This window comes from Nesoenas mayeri (assembly GCF_963082525.1).
Source record: "Nesoenas mayeri genome assembly, chromosome: 2".
Lineage (NCBI taxonomy): Eukaryota > Metazoa > Chordata > Aves > Columbiformes > Columbidae > Nesoenas > Nesoenas mayeri.
This window is the reverse complement of record NC_137543.1, coordinates 15,241,741-15,261,907: the sequence shown is the minus strand read 5'-3', so window position 1 is coordinate 15,261,907 and position 20,167 is coordinate 15,241,741. Positions and strand designations below refer to the sequence as shown.

Here is a 20,167-nt window from a genome sequence, read left to right as displayed (position 1 = left end):
TAGCAAAATTAACACAGAGCTGGTGTGGGGTTCATCTCAGCAAGTGGGCATCATCTGTGTGTTTTGAAGGTTTATGTAATGCTGGCTTCCTCTAAGAAGGGAGCTCAAAATGAGAACTCCCAGTACAGAACTGGGAATATAAACTGTAAAATGGCAGGAGTGGTTTTATCTTCCACCTCCTCCGTCTCACTGAATTCTACATCCAGTTACCAAAAAACTCCCACCACTGTATTTTTCTGTCTCTTAGTACAGTAAATTTGTTTCATTGTACTCTGCTCCCTTTGTTTTGTACCTCACCAACAGTACCAAAATGTTACTTGACATTAATTGACATCCTTGTTGGCAGAACCAGAAGAAAGACTGTGCAGGTGTAGAGAGTAAAACATTTTCCTGCCCTAAAGGCAATCTTTAGCTAGAGGTATTGTTTGATAGCCACAATATGGAATAAAATAAAGCTTGCCCTACTCTTCTATTTATTATTTTGCCTAATGAAATAGAAAGTAATAGAAATAGTTGCATCGAGTTGCCAATCTTAGAAGTAATTTTCCAGCCACAACTGAATTGCGCAATTTATTTTACTGATACTGGCTTTTGTTTCCATTACTTGGAGAAGCTCTATTCTGCAGCTGAGGTACTGTATGCAAAACAGCTTCCTGCCACATTTATCTTCACTTTAATTGGTTGGACACAAACCACGTTTCACACAGGAAACAAACACTGATGCTAATTTTAAAAAGGAAAACAGTGGTTTAAGAGGAATTGTATAAATACTGTAAAAACATCAAATGTTCCCATTTAAAAATAATCTTCCTGATCTCTTTGGAGATCACATATTTCCCCTGCCATACATGAAAATGATGAAACATGCTTAAGTGTTGTATTACTTCTTTCCAAAATCCCATTGGCACATACAAATTGTAACCCACAAACCACCGTTTTCACAAATAGGAGCCAGATGTCCTTTCCTATGGACTGGTACCCCCAGGTACTATGGAATACAAAATTATAAGTAGCAGAGTATTATACACTACATTTCTTGAAGGCTTGTGTTGGCAGTGTGAATTGCCAGTAGTTATGCTACATTTGTGAACACTGATGGTCTTTGCCAGAATACAGGAATAAAGATTGTGCAGAGAATTATAGACACAGTGATGCATATTCAATAAGGCCAGGGACAAAAGGCCCACAGAACACATTTCTCAGATGTAGAAAAGCCCATTTTTAGCTTGGTGACATATGTAGAGCTTTGTAATATTAAGAGAAAAGACTTTCCTCCAGGAGGCTGGATCTTTCCTGGTTCTTCTTCATATGGAAATGGTGAGACAGATTACCTACTGTGGCCAAAACTGACGTGCAGAAAGAGAAGAAGGAAGTTTTCTGCCAGCTCCAGATCAGACCAAAGCAAGGATGGGCGAAGGACAGGCAGAGGAGAGTATGAACATCCACACACAGTCACAGCCCTTGCTCTGTCTGGACAACAGAGATACTGAGAAGTACAAGGAGGAAGGAGGGTATCCACAGAGCTCTTTCTGGCATCATTTTTTGGCTTCCACTTGGTTATGGCACTTGCTGCAGCACTTACCCTGCACCTGCAGCCCCAGCAGCAGAGCAGCGCTGGCACGCCAGGCTGAGTCCTGCGTCCTCCTCCAAGGACTCGTTGGGTACAGAAGCTGGGGCAATGGAGAAACCTCTGCCTGCCTTGCAGAAAGCTTTAAGGTCTGGAGTCTCAAGTGATGAATGCTTTCTGTTTTAGAATCTGCTTAATAGTGTTAAGAGAACTTGTGCCTTCTTAGGAGAGTACCTGCACCTTGCAAGATGAATATTTGCCATTTGTCTGTGACAGCGACCACAGTAAATGTCACAGGCATGATACAAGTGTCTTCTCCCCCTGCCTCCTCAATTGCAATACCTTCAAGTTTGAAAAGTTTAACTGAGTTAATCACACTTGGCCAGACCGGGTGCGTTCAAGGCGCAGACGTGTTCTCCTGGCTTGGCACAGATGTGGGTATTCACCGCCTCTCCAGAGGTAATCTTTTATCAGCACAACTCCACTGTGCAAATTGCTTTCAGAGATGAACAAACATTTTGTAGTGACTTAGTGAGAACAGTAAATATTGACACATGCTGTCTGTCTGCAGAAAGTTCTTAAATCCTATATGTAATTTTCCCTATTCTTTGCCAGGGCTCTGTACCTTTGTGCAGCAAAATTTTCTTTAACAAGATTAGTGCATTTCATTTTAAGCATCCAGGTACATGATGCAGTTGAAAGTTTGTTATAATTGTGGAAGCAAATTAAATATCTAACAATTATTATTTCATTTGATTTTGTTGAAAAGCTTTCCCTCTCTCATCTAAAATTTCTGCAAAGTATGTGTTGTTACATTTTCTTTAGGTGACCAATTGCTTATGTTTCACTGACATTTCTTACTTTGTAAGTGAAGACTTGTCATAGATGTGAAATGTAATTCTTCCTTAATTTGAGACTTCTCTTTGGAACCCCTTTCCTTGGAAATATCAACCGCACATAGCATTTTATAAGTGCCATTGAACCATCCCATAAATCCTTGCCTTAAATGGTCATAGGCTTTCTCCTCCAAAATTGACACTTAGTTTTTTAATCTATTTTTTCTAGTTGATCCAACACCTGGATCACATGAGCTGTTTGATATACCCAAGCCTTCCCTGTGTATACTCAATGCTAAAAATTATAAAACATTACATTTTTACACATGGTACCTCGATTTATCTCAGCAGGACACAAACCTTCAGTTAGCCTTTGCAGGCCTGCAACACAGCTTTGTTTTCATTATAATCCCGGTTCCCCCTGATGCCATGCAGAGACACTCAGTTGTTGTTTTGTGTGGCATTTCTTCCTCAGCAGTTCCTATATGCCAGGACAGTAACCTCACCCACAGTAATTCAACTGCTGCTGCTAAATCTGGAGACCACTTTGCATATTTTCCATGATTTTGCACTGTTAGGAAAGTAAAAAAATAAGAACCTTGTATGTAATTGTATCATCTTCTAGCTTCCTATTCTATCAGCTTTTCTTTGTGCTCTTCTTGGAGTTGTCTTTGTCTAAAGCAGTAACGGGTTTGGATTTTGAAAGAGCCACACGCTCTATGCATTATGGAAATAACATATGAAGACTTCTTTTCATATTAACTACCAAATTCTATTTTTTTGACAGAGAATGGGTTTCAGTTTTTAACAGCTGCAACAGAAAAAAGATACCCAGATGGGCCTTTTCATCTTCTGCTTCCCTTGCCACAGACTGTACTTTCCATACTTTATTTGGAAGCAAAGAAAAGCAGTTGGCTGTGTTCTGTAAACTTGCTAAATTAAAGACGATAAATCCTCATACACAAACTGAAAAGACTGCTGAAATGCGTGTGATTCAACACTGACTTTTCATGCTAGAGTAAGTCGCGTGTATTTGAAAATACACTGAGAATAGATGGCAAACCTACTGGAAAGACAAAATGTATATAGAAACACTTATCTGCATACCTATTTTAAGGCAGCTGAAATAAAATGTTAATGCGCTGAGCAGAACATACCACTTCAATAAGAGCAGGATACTCTGTATTTCAGTTCCCAGTGAACTTTTGATAGTTGTCTACCATAATCCTGATGCTTTAAAGGCAGTATAAATGTTGTCTGGACTTTTTTTTTGCACTACATGAATATACCACAGTTCACTGAAACAGCTGAGGAGACACGGTTCTCTAATTATACCACAGTTTTTTTCTAGACCTGCTTACAGGTCTAGGATGTACTTTTGAATGTGCTTACTGGCTTTGCCCTTAGCTAGGATGAGCTGGAACAACTCTTTGGATTTCTTATTTCAGGGCCAGGATCTGCCTTGAAGTTTTATACAAGAGGGTCAGTGGAAACTAGAGCAGTTTGAGCTTAGATCCATTGTACATTCAAAGTAAATGTCTTGTAATCCAAATGAGAAAAAAAATACTATTTAGTGCACATTCACTGCCAAGAATTTAACATGCCAGTTGAATACATTTGCAGGTGGGCTTATCTGCAGTCTACGTAGCATATATACATTCATAAAAGGTGGAAATGCAGGCGTTGTTTTTGTATGGCATAGGGAATCCAAGACCCAAGGCCCTGTGCTTGCTGAACATCTGTGGTCTCTCTTCCTTGACTTGAGGGAGCTCCAAGCAGGTGGAATTCATCAATGTGTAAAAGGAAACTAATCTGAATAGGTGCCATTATGAAAATGCATTTGCAGATGCCAGATTAGCTTTAGAAAAACAGGAAGGCTTTGAGAGGAGTGGGAAAAACATTGTACAATGCAGAATAAAGTGTCGTTTTTTCTCCTCTGGCCGCACGTGCGTTGGTGCAAGGCAGGAGTGGATGGGCTGGGGTGGCGGGGCAGAGGTGGCAGCGTGGGCTGGGTGAGGACCAGCCGAAAGCTCTGGAGCTGTGTGGCTCTCAGCAGCTGCTCCCTGTTTTCCAAGCTCACGGGCTCGGTGCAAGCCAAAGTGGACACACACAGTTCCACTGCTTCTCTGGCAAGGGACTGGAACTGAGCTGGCAAAAGGCCTGAGGCACAGAGGGGACGGGCTCGGCAAGCTGTGTGCTGTCCACGGAGAGAGGCATTTTTTAAGGAACTGTTATTTTATAGCATTGATTTGTTTCCTTCCCTTTTAAACGCTGGTTCTGCTTAGGAGAGGGGAGCAAGGAAGCAGAAGAAGACGGGGCTGGAGCCAGACCCTTCCCCCAGGCACGTTTCGGGAGCTGATGGGAGCAGATTGAGCCGTGCCCTCCATCAGATAAACCAGCAGCCTCCCCTTGCTCCCAGTGTGTGTCTTGCCCTGCATTTGTTTTTGGTATGACGTCAGTTCTTTTGGGGCAGTGTCCTGCCACTTCAGAGGTCAAAACTGGTCTGGTCATCTGTGACTTGATGTGTGAAGGTGCGGACCATTGCAACCATGAATAGTGGTGACTGAGAGAGGTGGGGTTGTTCAGTCTGGAGAAGACTTCAGGGACACCTTATTGCAGCCTTTCAGTACTTAAAAGGGCCCTATAGAAGGATGGGGACAGACATTTCAGTGGGGCCTGTCAAGACAGGACAAGCGGTAATGGTTTTAAAATAAAAGAGGAGAGATTCAGGCTAGACATGAAGAGGAAATGTTTTACAATAAGGGTGGTAAAACACTGGCCCATGTTGCCCAGAGAGGTGGTAGATGCCCCATCCCTGGAGACATTCAAGGCCAGGCTGGACGGGGCTCTGAGCAACCTGATCTGAGTGAAGATGTCCCTGCTCATTGCAGCGGGTTGGACTAGATGACCTTTGAAGTCTCTTCCAAACTACTCTGTGAAGGTCCAGAATGATCTCCTGCAGCCTCAAACTGGGTTTAACATCATTTTAAGAGAGGAAACTAATTTATTAAAAAAATAGCGTACTTGCAAATACACTGGGGCCACTGCCTCATACAGCAAAAAGCTCAGAAATGTGTTGTGCACAGCTGGAAGGAGTTCAGTGCTGCTTTTGTCTTTAAGCAAGGAAAGACATGACCTATCAGCACTGAAAACTCCATATACTCTGCTAATGCTTTTATTACCTCTTAACCCCAGCACAAGCATAGGCTCACACAAACAAGCTCACACTTCAGCATGTCCTTTGCTCTCTTGAGAAAAGCTGCTCCTTCGGCTCCTCGGGGAACTTTGATCTCTTTCCCACCGCTCCCTCGACTCGGAGCCGCCGTTCTCCAGCTCCAGCCACGAGCTCGCTTGGTGACAGCGTCATGTTTCTGAGGACGTTCAGAGCAGCTGGAGAGCATCGCTGGATGTGGCCTACTGGGAACTGCAGCTTTCAGCTGGTAGAAAGCATTAATCACCATGGTGGAGATGTACACAGATTAACAGCGCTAAAAATCACGGGGAACTGAAGTGGTAGGAGGGATTTGGGGGAAATGCCAGTTATGAAAATGGCCTCATTTTTAAGGCATGAGTCACACCATTTATTAAAATAGACTTCTGTACTTTTTACAGCCTCCTCCGTTCTATGAAATCAATGTAAAGCTAATATTTCTATCTGTCTCTGCTGTGGATCAGCCTCTTTCCAAAAGAAGAAAAGGCTGTTTGAGCCCCGTGCAGATCCCAGGATTTTATGTCAGAATCAGAAGCTGAAAGATTTGCATGCATGCTTCAATTTATATTTTGTGCATCTGGACAGAAACTCTTAAGCGTAAGAACCACCAGAGCTGCAATATCAGTGCTCCCAGTCAGAGAAATGCCAAAATAATGTCTGATTTTTCTCTTCTTAACAGTAATGTAGATGGGGAATGAATAGCTAAAACACTTGCCAAGGAAGTATAGAAACTCTGTGAGACAGTGAACAAATAATTTAGCTCTACTAGTTAAATGGTCGTTATTTAAAAAGAGGTGTGTTTTCCTATAGCTGATGGTATAACTAGAAGGCAATAGATCTCGGAAATGAGAATACAGGCTGCTCTCATTGGTGTGAAGCAGCGCTGTGCAGGGAAAGGAGGATCTGCAGGGTACAAATTGTTCCCAGCTTGTGCTCATGTGCAGTACAGTTATAGTAACTGCTACTATGAGCCTGAGCTGTACAAAAAGGAGGACAGCAAGTCACAGATGGGGCATGAGGTTGTGACTGTGAGCATGCCCTTCTGATAGCTGGATTTTAGGAAGGATGAAGAAAGTCTGAAGAAGACCCGAAGAGGGCTAAGAAAAGTGAGTCAGAATTTAAGAAGTGTTATTTACTCAGCGGATCAAAGATATGTTTGCAAGTTGGCTTGATCACTTCACAGACATCTTTAAAAAGATTTCTGACCAGATCTTATATAACTTTCTGACGAAAGTGTGACAAAGTCTAGAGATTAGCAGCTAAAGTTAAACAAATTCAGCCTTGAGTTAAATCTTTATTGCCTGGCGAGGAAATTAACTGCAGGCTTGAATGGCATGTAAGGAGAAGAGTAAAGTGGTAATCACAGCCTACTTTAAAGTAAGATTAAACTCTAGTTTTGGAAGATTAACGGATGTTTTTTTAATTCTGTTTCTAGGAGAAATTTTGTGGCCCGTGAAAGTGAGAGATTGGACTGGTGGGTTGTGACTGTAACTCCAAAGTTTGGCATCGGTGACTGTGAATCACTGTTGGTGACTTTCCCCCAGGACCACAAATGCTCTTGTGCAATTGTATAATTTTGAAGGTTGCCAGTCACCATATATTTTATTTACTCTCTTTGGTATAGTTTTCTTCTGTTTCATAAGGTGCACATAGTAACATGAACATGTTGCCGCATGAGCACTGGTGAATTAATTTAGAACAAAAAACCCGTGAAGTCACCCCACCTTGCTCTTTACATCACCCTCATCATCTACAAATACAGGTCCTGATCCTTGTCAGGCACAACTTGACAAATTACAGCAAACTGAAATGAGTGCTGGTTTGCTTTTCTATACTGCATACTAATTCAGGAGGCCAAGAGGCAACAACTTTCATGAGAGGGACAGTTAACTGGAGCAGGAGCCCTGTTGGGCACCACAAGTTTATCTGCTGCTGCCTCAGAGTCAACACTCCACATTGGCTCGAGGTCACAGCCTCTAAATTACCTTTAAAGAAATCCCTCCTGTGCAAGTCTGTGCAGTCCTCTCAGCATTCTGCAATCAGCCTGGAAAGGTTTTCCACTCCCACTTTTTTCTGCTGATTGCAGCAAAACACAGGATGTCAAAGCAGCTGTGCTGAGCACCCATGCCAGTGCTGATACCTATCATGCAGTAGGTACCAAATGTAACAAAAACAACCTTCTGTGCGTGCTCTGTGTCCGGCATTCACACTGTTGTGATTTACCAAGGACGAGGACATGTGCAGCTCCTCCTGGTCAACGCTGTAATTCAGGCACCACATCCAAGGAGGAATTCAGGGGCAGCCTGTACTGGTGTCTGCCTCCTCCCCCTCAGTGTCTTCCTTCAGGTCCTTGGTCTGGAAATCCCTATTTTCCACACCGTTCCAGATACACTCACCCTTAGGCAGAGTCCCAGCATGGACATTTCATCCCATATCATGAATATGTCAGAAAGCTGATAATTAAAACAAAAAAGACAAAAAAAACCCCAAACATGGATCACACCAATAATTTTGGCAAGATATTTTATTTGATAATGTATGTACAAGGAGGCAATTTGAGCTAACTACTCCTGTTTATTTTTTTGAGCTTCTTCTTAAATGTATGTAAATATTATCTCTTAGTCAAGGAATATACAAAAAGTTGCATGCACACTATTATTCTAACACTCTTGCATGAAATGTGAACTATCATTAGAAATAAGGAATTAAGCTATGAAAGTCAGTGAGCACTCCAGATTCTGTACTAATACTACTTGTCATAAATATTCTGGCTACAAACCCTTTGTTGTGTAAATCATACATAAATATTCTACAACATGTACTCATTGGTCTCATCTTTTCCACTTGTGTTCATTTATGTATAAAAATTCACCCGTCCTTGGACTAAAATAGTTACAGCAGGGATGAATTACTTTAATGTAAGACCTAAATTTTGCTATTGTAAATATGTAATGATGTTATGATATTTCAGTCAAAACAAGTCTTGTTATTCTAAAATACGATCAATATCTTGGCATAAAAAAGATTATATTGTGTAGTTTCATGGTCAATAATTATTCTAGAATTTCAGAGTGCTTTTTGATGTCTGCAGCAGAAGAGTGTGTTGATCTCTGATTATCATAATTCCCGAAGACTGTCAGAGCACTTCAGTTAACGACACAAACAGAACAGAATAGGTTTAATTAAAAGCTGTAGTGCCATAATATTTAACTTGGATCAGAAACCATATTGATGTTTCTTATATCGCAAATGGTTGGCAGCAGTAATTGTACTTCCAAGTGAGTATTTGTGGGGCCCTCTTTCACTTAAAGTTATGAATCCAAGTAGTGTGCTGAATAAGTAAGGCTTGTCTTTCTGAGTTTCAGGGAACTCTTTAAGGACATTTTCTGTATTGGCGTCATGTTGTTCTAATAGTGTGGTAGGATATTCATAGATGTTGCTACTTTTACTTATTGTATCAGGGGTCTGAAAATGAGACTTGTAGCTGTGAACACCTACATATTAACTCTGTCTCTGATAGCAAATTGTTTTGTGGATGTAGGCAACTCTCCAAATCTCTCCTCCTCTATTTCCATTCTTCAAAAATAGTGATTGTTAGTAAGAATTGCTTAATAGTATTGCATAATATATGTGTCTAGAACGATGAGCACAGCAGCAGTGTGCGTCTGCAATATTTAACATGTCTGAACACAGTAACATTCCTGGCAATGCTGAATTTCACTTAACAAAGCCACTTTGCTCATGGAGGACGCATGTGGCTGATTTGAGGAGACAACATGTTCAGCACCAAAATGAAGCAGAGTGAAGTCAAGTGGCACCGACTCTTCAACAGAACTGGGCAATCTAGGTAATGGGGGTCTTTTCGGTAAATGGAACTCAAAACATGGCAGTTTGACTGACTAGCATGACCTTTCTGCTTTATTCATGAAGTATGAATACTGAAGTATGACCCCATATTGCAACTTCTGTAAATATATGGAGGGCTGTGCCCTGAGGATGATGCCTAGGACTGGCCTCTATTGTCTGGATGATGATAACTTACTTGACATCCCTGGCATGAATGTTTTCTCAGAGACCACCAGCTGCTGGAGAAGGTGACCGAACTTCTTTGTTTTTGAGGCTATTCCTTCAGCTCAAAAGTGTCAAATGACATGCTGGAAGTTAATGTCTAAATACAGCCTTTTTTTGCAAGGCTGTCATATGTGCGGTGTACTTCTGTGGGGCTCATGAAGAGGAATCTGAGAGACACGGAGGTGTCAAGAAGCAATGAGAGCAAGAAAAGGCATGTTTGGGTTGAGGACAAAGGGAGAGGGGCCAGCAGGGCTCCAGGCTCTGGACCTGGTGTAGCACCTTGTTCTCTGCTACTTTTGGACCTCATGGGCCAGGCAGAGCCAAGAGCAAGGGAGAAATATGGTGTCTGTGATAGGAGGTTGAGGCCAAATGACACACAAGACTTGGCTGATGTCTGAGTGCATACCTGTATTGTTGTTTACATTTAAAATATAAATATGTATAACCCACCAGTTCCTATGATTCGATATTGGGAGAAATGCAATTTATAAACCAGGTAAATGCAGGATCTAGGTCCTTTATGGAAATAATTTCTGTGGGAAATCATTTCTGTGGAACGTGATCACGGCAGCTAGGTGAAGATGGAGAAAACACAGCCAAAAAGAAAAGTCCGCTGCAGCTATTTAAGATACTGCAGTCCTAATGCAGGGAGTGATCCAGAGGGCTTTCTGTGATCAAGCCTAGAAGGAGTCAGAGCACTTTTGGGACCTGGCACAGAGCTCCATCTTACTGCTGCATTTTTCATCTCTATTAAGACACAGCATCAGTGGCAGCGAATGCGCAGACTTTACAATGAAGCTGCAGTCTGTGGGTAGGCTCGGCACTCTTGCTCTGACACCAGCAACCTCAGTGTCAAAGCAGGTTGTAATTAAGACTTCTGTTTGTTACGTAAGAAATGAATTTTGGCCGGGTGCCTGTTCCCAAACCTTGCGTATCCGTGCAGAGGGAGGAAGTGGCCTGCAGGAAGTGTCTGGGACACGGTGTCTGTGGTGAGCAAGACAGAGGAAATAATACACAGGTCTTGATTCTCTGCCACCCCGTAGCCGTGAAGGAGCTGGTCAGTGAGAGCTCTCAGGGGCTGTCCCAGACTGATGAATGTACAAAAAACTCAATGCAAGGAGTTAATTCTGGTCCGTAGTGACCGGCAGCACCAAGCAGCACACTGAGGGAGCACGTGCTGAGATGGACCATTACGCAACCTGTCACGGAAAGATAAAGTACTTCCATTTCCACTTGACAATAAGAAGGGCTTGTCATTAATCAAGATAGTGTGAAGGATTCCTCTCAGCAATGGCCATTAAAGTTCGTACTTTGTTATTGATGCTATAAAGGCATGTATACTGAATGTATCTGCGTGAAGCTGATCACCTTCCTCCTTTTTCTGCATCTGCAAAGGGGAGGGGGGAGCTCCAGGTGTTGCTTCCCTACACCACAGTGTGCTGTGCACACATTGCAGATAGATATGCTCTGATTTCAGTCCTACCAGGCATAGACTTTCTGTCCATTTCTTTTTCCAGTGTCCAACAAGCACCATTTTCTGGACAGCAATTTGCTCTACCAGTGCAGAATGAATTTCCGCCGTCGACGACGATTAATGGAGCTCCTCACTGAGAAATCTCGCTTGATGCCAGAAAGCCACGACAGCCCGTTTTGCCTGCGCAAGCAGAACCATGACAACAGAAAACACACCAGTTTTCTCTCAGGTGACTCATCAACTATACTACTGTCTGTAAGGCGACTCCATGGGATGTTAAACAATCATTTTTCAGCCAACGGGTTTCAGTGTTTATCTGAAAAAAGCGGGACAGGATATTGTGTATCCCTGTTCATAAGGATTATCCGTTCACTTGATTTACCAAATCTTTAGCTCCCTGGGGTGGTTTTGCACCTGTATCAATAGCATGTCAGATGCTGATCAAAAATCAGTGTCCATGAACAAACAGAACTGGTTAAAATCCCTCAAGCCCAAAGTAAGTAGTTATGTATTCTACTTGGAGTTTTCAAGAAGAATAGAAGTGAGGGGAAGGGGTCCTGCAGCATTTGCTGTGCAGCAAGGACCAAAAGAATAAATGGGGCGTAGAAGGAAAAACAGGAAAAATTATTTCCTTCCTAGAAGGCACAGCAATGGGAGAAATTCAGCCATTGTGTTAGCCTCAGTATACAAGAGTATATCATACTCATGCGGTGGCTCTTCTAACTATGTGCAACACACTAACCCCTTCCCAGTGTTGTCAGTGAGTGTGACTTGTTGCTGTTTTTTAAAGAAACAGGGTAATGGGTTTAATATTTAATACTGGTTCCCTTTCTCTCTGTATTTTCTCTCTGTTTTCAGTGAGTCCCACCAAGGAGATAAAGATTGTATCAGCGGTCCGGAGGAGCAGCATGAGCAGCTGTGGCAGCAGCGGGTACTTCAGCAGCAGCCCCACGCTCAGCAGCAGCCCCCCTGTGCTCTGCAACCCCAAATCTGGTGAGCACCAGCATCACTTATGATGCACAGAAGACAGGGTGCAGACAGCTGTTTGGGGACAAGGCGACGTAAAGAACGCCTAGTATTGCGTCTAAGTTTTATCTTTTCAGCGAGAGATTGAAAATTCACAGTGTCACAGGTTTTGTAGACCAGAGGGGATGATTATCATCCTGTAGCCTGAAGTCCTGCTGAACACGAGCCAGACGTCTGCCTCCAATAATCTCTGCATCAAGCCTGTAATTGTGGTTTGAGCTGCAGTTTATCTCTTAGGAGGACATGCAGTCAAGAGACCCAGATTTGCCTCTTCATTGCCAAGCTCTGAACCTATTCAAATCTCCTCCTAGAGACATTCCTTTCGTGCAAGTCAGAGAGTTTAACCATCCAGTGGCTGCTTGAGTTGCTGTGAAATAGCACAACTCAGAAAACAGCAACCTATAAAAAAAGTAGGCAGCATTGTTTCAGCCTGTCTGGGACCATTTCAGCATTTTCATTTGTTTAGGTATTACGTGGGTCTGTTTAGGAAGGTAAAAGTAGTGTTGAAGTTTATTTTCCTTTTGAAAGGATTTCCTATCCCATGCTGGAAGGTTAAACACACCCATTCTTCCACAGTTCACTTAAAATTGTTTCTTACTGTAGATCTGGGAATGGGAAAAGAGATGAGGGTAGATATTGTTTCAGCCTCTCCATTTTCTTCAGAAACAGCCCTGAATTTCAAAGCAGAGTCTCTAGTGCCCTTTCAAATTTACCGGGTCTCTGCCAACAGTGTGGGGAGTGTTATGCAGCGGAGGAAGGCTGCAGTGGGTATGTGTAAGCTTTGCTTTCAAAGGGCTGCTGGCATTTGAAATGATTACTAGAGAGTGCCTCGAGCACTGAGTGAATCCTGTTCAAAACACTGGTGATTTACTCTGGAGATGAGTGAGCTGAAGTGTGTTTCATTCCTGCTGTGCAGAGTGGCCATCAGAAAGAAAGGCATAGTTATGGAGATCCTTCCTTCCTTCCTTCCTTCCTTCCTTCCTTCCTTCCTTCCTTCCTTCCTTCCTTCCTTCCTTCTTTCCCTCCTCCATTTAGCACATTTCCTTCCCCCTTCTTAGGCTCTGCTGAGAATTCAGTATGAGGCTCTAAATTAATTTGCAGGACTCAGTGTACTGGTTGCAGAAGCCATAACCCCCTACACCAAACGTGCTGACCATCTGGTGGGATGCCCTCAGTGCTGGTGGCCATTGTGTCCTTGCACTACACTGCTCTTGGGCTTTCGGCACTGCCTTCCGATGCGTTTACCCCTATATGCAATGTGTTTGCTCCTATATGAGGAATGCTGTGATTTGGCAGGGTATCTCTCAGGTATTCTTCCCAGAAATGCTCCAACAGATTTCATATGGTGAGCTCTTTGGACCCAGTACATCATAAGTACATCCTGGAAAATTTTCTGGGATAGATAAAGCAGCATTCAAGTGCTGTCCATAAATGCATGTGCTATCTGAAGCACGCCAACCATCCCATTCACTTATGGTTCTGATTATATATGAAGTGTCAACGCATGAGTAGTGAGAACAAGTTTATTTTAATGCAGCTGATTATACAACACTGGAAGAAAAAGGACAGCTGATGTTGCCCTTGCATAGATTCTTTCTTTTTTTAAAATACATACTCCCTTAGCACTACTTTTCAAACTCTGAATAGGTTTAACAGACTTATATTTGAAAGAAGACAGCAATAGGCTTATAAACAGACTTATTTTTAAGAATTATAAAATTACGAGCAATGTAGGGTAATTTCTCCCATAACACAAGTACAGATCTACACGTCATCTTGCTTAGGTCAACATAAGGCTCTCAGATGTGAATGTTACAGAGGAATTCTTAATCCTCTGCTGGACTATAAAGTGATTTTTTTCACAAATAGTTTCCTGCTATCCAGACTCAGAGCTTGTCGCTGAACTGTGTGCTAATAAACACAAGGCAGAGGTATATTTATTGTCAGATGAGCTCTCTTGCAGGCGAACACTTAAAAAAAACCAGATCATGACTTAACCAGTCATGTAGGAAAAACAATCATCAAACAACAACAAAAAAATCTGGAGGTATAATGAAGGGAGGCACACAAGGGAGTCCTGTGTGGATGATTTACCTGATACTGGTTTGTCAAATGAGCAAAATCATTCAGGTTTTCTACGTTGACCAGGCATGCTTTGCAAAGCGTAACACTGGCTAAATGTCAGTTTGTCAAAATTCCTGGGAAAGTAAAAAAAATACATATTTATTTGTATGCTAGAATTCTCCCTGCTCCCATGAATGTCATTAAGAAATTCATTAATGTCTTCAAGTACCATCTGTGGGAAATTTTGTCTTCCACCTCTGTCTGAAAAGGCAGATATCATCAAAATTATTTATCGCTAAAAGAAAGCTGTAATTTTAGAGGTGAAGGAGGCGACTGTGGTGAGCAGCATGTTATCCCATTGTCCTCCAGCTTGTGAAGCATTTATAGACAGATAAACACTGGTATGCAGAATGTTATCGGTTTGGTTTGGCAGAACTTTACATTTACTTTGTTCAGGGGAAAATTACTCCATTACAGATCAAGGCCATGGGGAATCACCTGCAGAAGCTCCCCATTATTTCCTTTCATGTAAAATCCCAGCCAGCGCTAGGTTACCTAGGCTGTCCCTGGGTAGGATGGGGTTAGGTGTCTGTGCCCACAGTTGCAGAAATGACTTTGTTGGGATAATTCCTGACACAAGGAGTATTTTCTTATTACTTAATTCTGTGATTCGAAGCCAATATATGAAATAGCAGAGAGCACCCAACATGCACAGAGTGAGCTGCCCCATGCCAGGAAGGTTGGTCACTTGTTTCAACACTGGACACAGGAACAGCCAGTTCTGATGTTAGTTAACAGTGTTTAGTGGTTCTTGATTGCAGACAACAAAGTCTGTGGGTTAAATGCTTCTGTTTCCCAAAGATCTCATAATTTGTACAGTTATTTTGCTGTTTTTTCCTTGGCTCTTTTACTACTTTCAAGCAAGTCTGCAAGAACTGAGAGAGTGTGTGGGAAGTGGGACCAGAAAGTTGTTGTATCCCAATGCTGTATCTTATTTATGAGAAGAAATTCTAGAGGAATATTTATATTGAACATTCATTTACGTACGTCCACAGTGTTAAAGAGACCTGTGACTGCAGATGAGCTCTTGATGCCTGGAGCCCCATATGTAAGAAAAACTTTTACGGTATGTCTCCAGTATTTTATTTATTTATTCATTTATTATTTATTTTCTGCATGTTGTATGCATAAGGTAATCCAAACAGACATTTTCTGACGGGATAATTAGAGCTTATTTGCATTTGCTAAGATTTCTGCTTTAAAATCCCAGACTCTGTTATCAGTGCTTCCACACATTTCAGATCTGCTTCTGCACTTGTTTTTCCTGTCTTTCTGCCAATGTAGTACTGCTGACTTAAGTGGACTGTAAAATTACATAAAGCAAATAACATTTGTATTATGTGAACTCATCTAGATTTTGTACTCCTGGTAGTACTTGCTCTGTAGGAGTGGATTTCCTACTCAAACTGAAGTTTTATACTCAGGTCTTTCTGGACTATGATGTGACATAAATTTTGATTCATATTCACTATTAGAGAAAGCTATTTTTAAACCTAGCATTGGAAGCATCATTTTTTTACAGCCTTCTAGGTCAACAAAAAAATCATTAAAAGCAAGAGGAATCATTTGGGTAGAGCCTTTCCCATGAGTGACAGAGCAGCCTGTCCATACACAATGTCCTTTACTATGTTAGAAGTACAGAGATGCTGAAATTATGTCTTGAACCACTTAGATGGTGCCCCCTTAAATGTCATGGAGCTGGTTGAAGGTGATCGTGTCCTTCCATTCTCTTCCCAGATCGTCGGTGACGCGGTGGGCTGGGGCTTCGTGGTGCGGGGGAGCAAACCCTGCCACATCCAGGCCGTGGACCCCAGCGGGCCGGCGGCCGCGGCGGGGATGAAGGTGCGTTTTCTAAATGGGATTATTTACTGGGGGTATTTCTGCTGCTCTGTGAAGGTCTTGGGCTGCCTGTACTTGAGGAGTGAGCAGTGCTTTTGTTTCCAGGGTTGAGTATCTTTGTCTCAGTTTCAGGTGTTGGTGCACAATGAGTTCTGCTGCCTTTTGTCCCACTCATGTTTATTTTCTTCTGTTCTTAAGATTCTTCGGATCCCTTTTTCACATGAACATATTTATCCTTTCCAAGTTGCTTTCTTGATCTTTTCCCTTTTTTTGTTGGTTGGTGGGTTATGGTGTGTTTTTCTTTCTTATTTTGTTTTGGTTGATTGGTTTGGTTTGATTTTGTTATTTTCACCTTTTTCCAGCACTGCACAATTTTAGCTTCACTCTTTCCAATTTATGTGGTTGCTGGTATACAGCTTCTGGACTTGTGCCTGTATAGGAAGAGGCAAAGTCAGACATACCTATCAAAAGTGAAGCTAGCATAACCTGTTGTTCACTGTAAAGCAGTTAAGACAAGACATTTTGGAAAGAACAATGTGTGATACTTTCATATTTCATAAAGAGTTGAAATAGTTTCATACATGATTTGAGAATAAATAAATAGAAATTCCATGTGAAGGCTTTTGTGCTGTTAATGCAGGGCCCATTGATTTACCTTCATGTTTGGATCACATCCTGCATATATCTGTGAATTAAACACTGTCCTGTACAGTGGGAAAAATAAAAGCAGAGCATTCTTTCAGTACTTAAAGGGGCCTATAAGAAAGACAGGGACAGACTTTTCAGCAGGGGCTGTTACAGTAGGACAAGGGGTAATGGTTTTAAAAATAAAGAAACGAGATTCACATTAGACATGAAGAAGAAATTTTTTGAAGTGAGGGTGGTGAAGCACTGGCCCAGGTTGCCCAGAAAGGTGGTGGATGCCCCATCCCTGGAGACATTCAAGGCCAGGCTGGACGGGGCTCTGAGCAACCTGATCTGGTTGAAGATGTCCCTGCTCATTGCAGGGGGTTGGACTGGATGACCTTTGAAGGTCCCTTCCAACCCAAACTATTATTTGATTCTATGAGTCTATGATTATGTCAAGTACAGATAAAAGCAAGAAAGGGAAACTAGCTGCTACAGCTACTCCAGTGTCCAGGCTGGGCCAGACACAAAGATTAAATTAGCAGCTTATGTCACTTCTTATTGTATGGTAAAGACACAGATGAAGGTTTCAGATGTATTCCACATGCAACCCAGTTTGCCACAAATTTTGTCCTGCCTTCTAATTCGTCTCCCTTTCCCGTCACACTCACCCCAGCTGCCTCTCTCCCATATATTCACACCCACCATCGCACAATGCCAGACACGCCATGACACCCTCCTTACCAAATGCACTACAGGGGTTTCTCCTCTCCATCTGCTGGGTTTTTACATGAAACTTATAAGAATGTACTGTCTTTGAAACATGTACTTTTTCTAAGTATGGGCAGGCAAAGCTCTGGGCGGGGGGAGCCTGTTGGTGCATGCAGGCAGTACCCTGACACATCCTGCTGGCAAGCGGCTTGAAACCTAAGGCAGCTGGAATTTTTTATATGTTTTATTTAATACCTAAGTATAATGTACAGTTACTATTTTTATCTGAAGAGTATCAGTTTCAAATAGTAATCCTGCCTAAAATTAAAGGACTTAATAAAAATAATTAGTTTTTTCATGTATATGTTCTAGATCCTGAACTTAGGAGTTTAGTACTTTACAGCATCTTTTGCTCTTTGAGTATAGCAGCTAGCAATAAAGTAGATCTATTCTGAATCCTGACTTGTAAAAATAATGTGTCATATGTATTATATAATCTTAAAGATTTCACTTCTGCACTCAGCAGCTTTAAGCTGAATATTGTGGGGCTTTCGTTTCTTTTTACTTTTGGTTTCATGCTGGCAGCCCTGTGACTACACACTAGGATGTTTCAGTTAAGCCGGGTTCTTTCGTATTTCACCTCTGAAACTAGTTTTGTGTACCAAGTTGTGTTCTCTTGTCTTCCATTCATGTTCTCCATGCACTTATGTACTCTGATGGGGTTACAGTTGTTGACCTGAACCATTCAAGACGTAAGCATGTAAAATAATCTGCCATCCTGAGGGAAGCAAATAGTCTTTTAGATAGTAAAACTGGGATATCTTGCCTTGGATTTGCAGAAAAGACACATCTGATTATTTGCAAAGGTGCTGTCTTTATATAAAATCACTTTCACAGCAGAATTGCACATAAAACACTATAGCTGTATATAAGTCCCTGCTTAGACGCAGGGAAAATTTGCTCCCTGTGTTCAGAAACAATGAGTACCTTTAGCCCCAGGTGAAGAAATGCTAGTTTTCTTTGAAAACAAGGGGTTTTGCTGAGGTGTTCCCATGACAATAGGTATGTACATTTTAGTGCAGCATTTGAAATTTAAAAAAAATCTATGCCACTTAATCCATCTGTTTACAGAACTCTTCAATCTGGCAAATCTAAAGGAATCGTATAACAGGCTTTAGATGACAGCTTCTTGAAAACAAACCTTCCCCTGTGTGGAGGCTACAGGAGCGGCACTTTGAAAATAGACTGTTGGGCCCAGTAGCTTCTGGTGGGCTGGTGCAAGAGGCATTTGTCTGCCAGTGTTGCTCTGAGCGCTACACCAAAGAAGCGCTAACAAGGAAAGTTGGCTATGATGAAAAGGGCAAGAATTTGAAGAAGAGCCAAGACTCGGCGTTGCAGTTTCTAGAAAAGTTCTTGGCAGTAGCAGCAGGGTTTTTCCTCCTAAGGAGATGTATCCACTGTAATCGTTTTTGGAAGTGTTTTGATTTGTAAAGCTTGTGATTTTGCATATCTCTCTCTTGGAGAGCGCTATATTCCTGTCTTTGTGTTACACTGGACAAGTTGTTGAGAGAGGACTGTTGCCTACAATCTCATTGTAGGACCTCAGTTCGTGCACTAAAACTCTACTGTGTATTATATAAAGCAGTAAACATTACAGGCTCAACCTACCTGATGGGCTTTGTGGTTGCTTGCTTTCAGTTTGACCTTGGCTGGGTTCCTAGCCTGCTCCAAAGTGCTGTGAACTGCGAGTTCGAGTAGAAATCTCAATGGGACGAAGCTCTGACCGCACACAGAGGCTGTGGGGTGGGCACGGTGCTGGGTGGCTGGAGTGTATGGGTCCCCATCACACACGAGCACCTCTGCCTGGCAGCGCTCGCCCTCTCCTTAGATGTGACATCCTTTTCTGGGGGAATTTTCAGACAATTTAATTCTGAGAAAATCACTAGCAGCATGGTCTGCTTTTTGGCTGCCTTGATACCTCTTCTGGGGTGGTAAATAGGATTACCGTTTGCAGTCTGAGGTTTCAAGTATGAAGCTGAGCAAACAGTTTAATAAATATCTTGTCAATTAGCTTTATTGAAGTATTTTAAGAGCTGGTTTGTTGAAGGGCAGTTGCCTGTGACAGTGTTGTGAAGAGCGTGGTTGCTGTAAGCGCGTTAACAAGTGGGAGCTGGAGGCGACGCGGGGCTGTGAAGGGAGTCGGTGTTACGATGTGTACTTCTAAGTTATTTGCAGCTCTGTTTTGCTGTCTGCTGTCGTCAGCAGGGGAAGACAAGAACAGCACAATTTTGAAGTACTCAGGTTGCTTTAAGATTCAGTATTGACTGGCTGCAAAATTGAGGTCTCTGCGGATGACACTGCTAAATATGGCCAGTTGTTTTCAGGAAAACTCTTTTCCCCCCTTTTTCAGTGTTTTATTCTGCAAGTTAATTTCAGATTTTAAGGTACCGGTATTCTTCGAAAAGTTACACAATTTGACTTCCAACTAGTGACTTAAATCATGCATCACACGTTGTTATTTAGTGTGAGACCACTGCAGCAGTGGAACAAAATGGGCAGATGTATCTTAGTGTGAGGCTTGTGAAAGAGGCAAATTAATCACTCATTTAACTGATGAACTGAAGGCTGGAGAAATCAGTGCCCAGCTCTAACCTTTGAGGAATGCTAGAGAATATCCGATT

The 20,167-nt window shown here is 42.1% G+C and overlaps 1 protein-coding gene across 1 annotated transcript in view; it reads left to right on the top strand.

Annotated features, from left to right (window-relative positions):
• DEPTOR (DEP domain containing MTOR interacting protein) overlaps positions 1-20,167 on the top strand; it is a 77,279-nt gene that overhangs the window by 39,733 nt on the left and 17,379 nt on the right. Inside the window, exons 6-9 of the mRNA XM_080339942.1 lie at positions 11,203-11,388; positions 12,018-12,152; positions 15,305-15,375; positions 16,047-16,151. Of these exons, the coding sequence (XP_080196068.1) occupies positions 11,203-11,388; positions 12,018-12,152; positions 15,305-15,375; positions 16,047-16,151 (497 nt within the window). The remainder of the gene's footprint in view (positions 1-11,202; positions 11,389-12,017; positions 12,153-15,304; positions 15,376-16,046; positions 16,152-20,167) is intronic.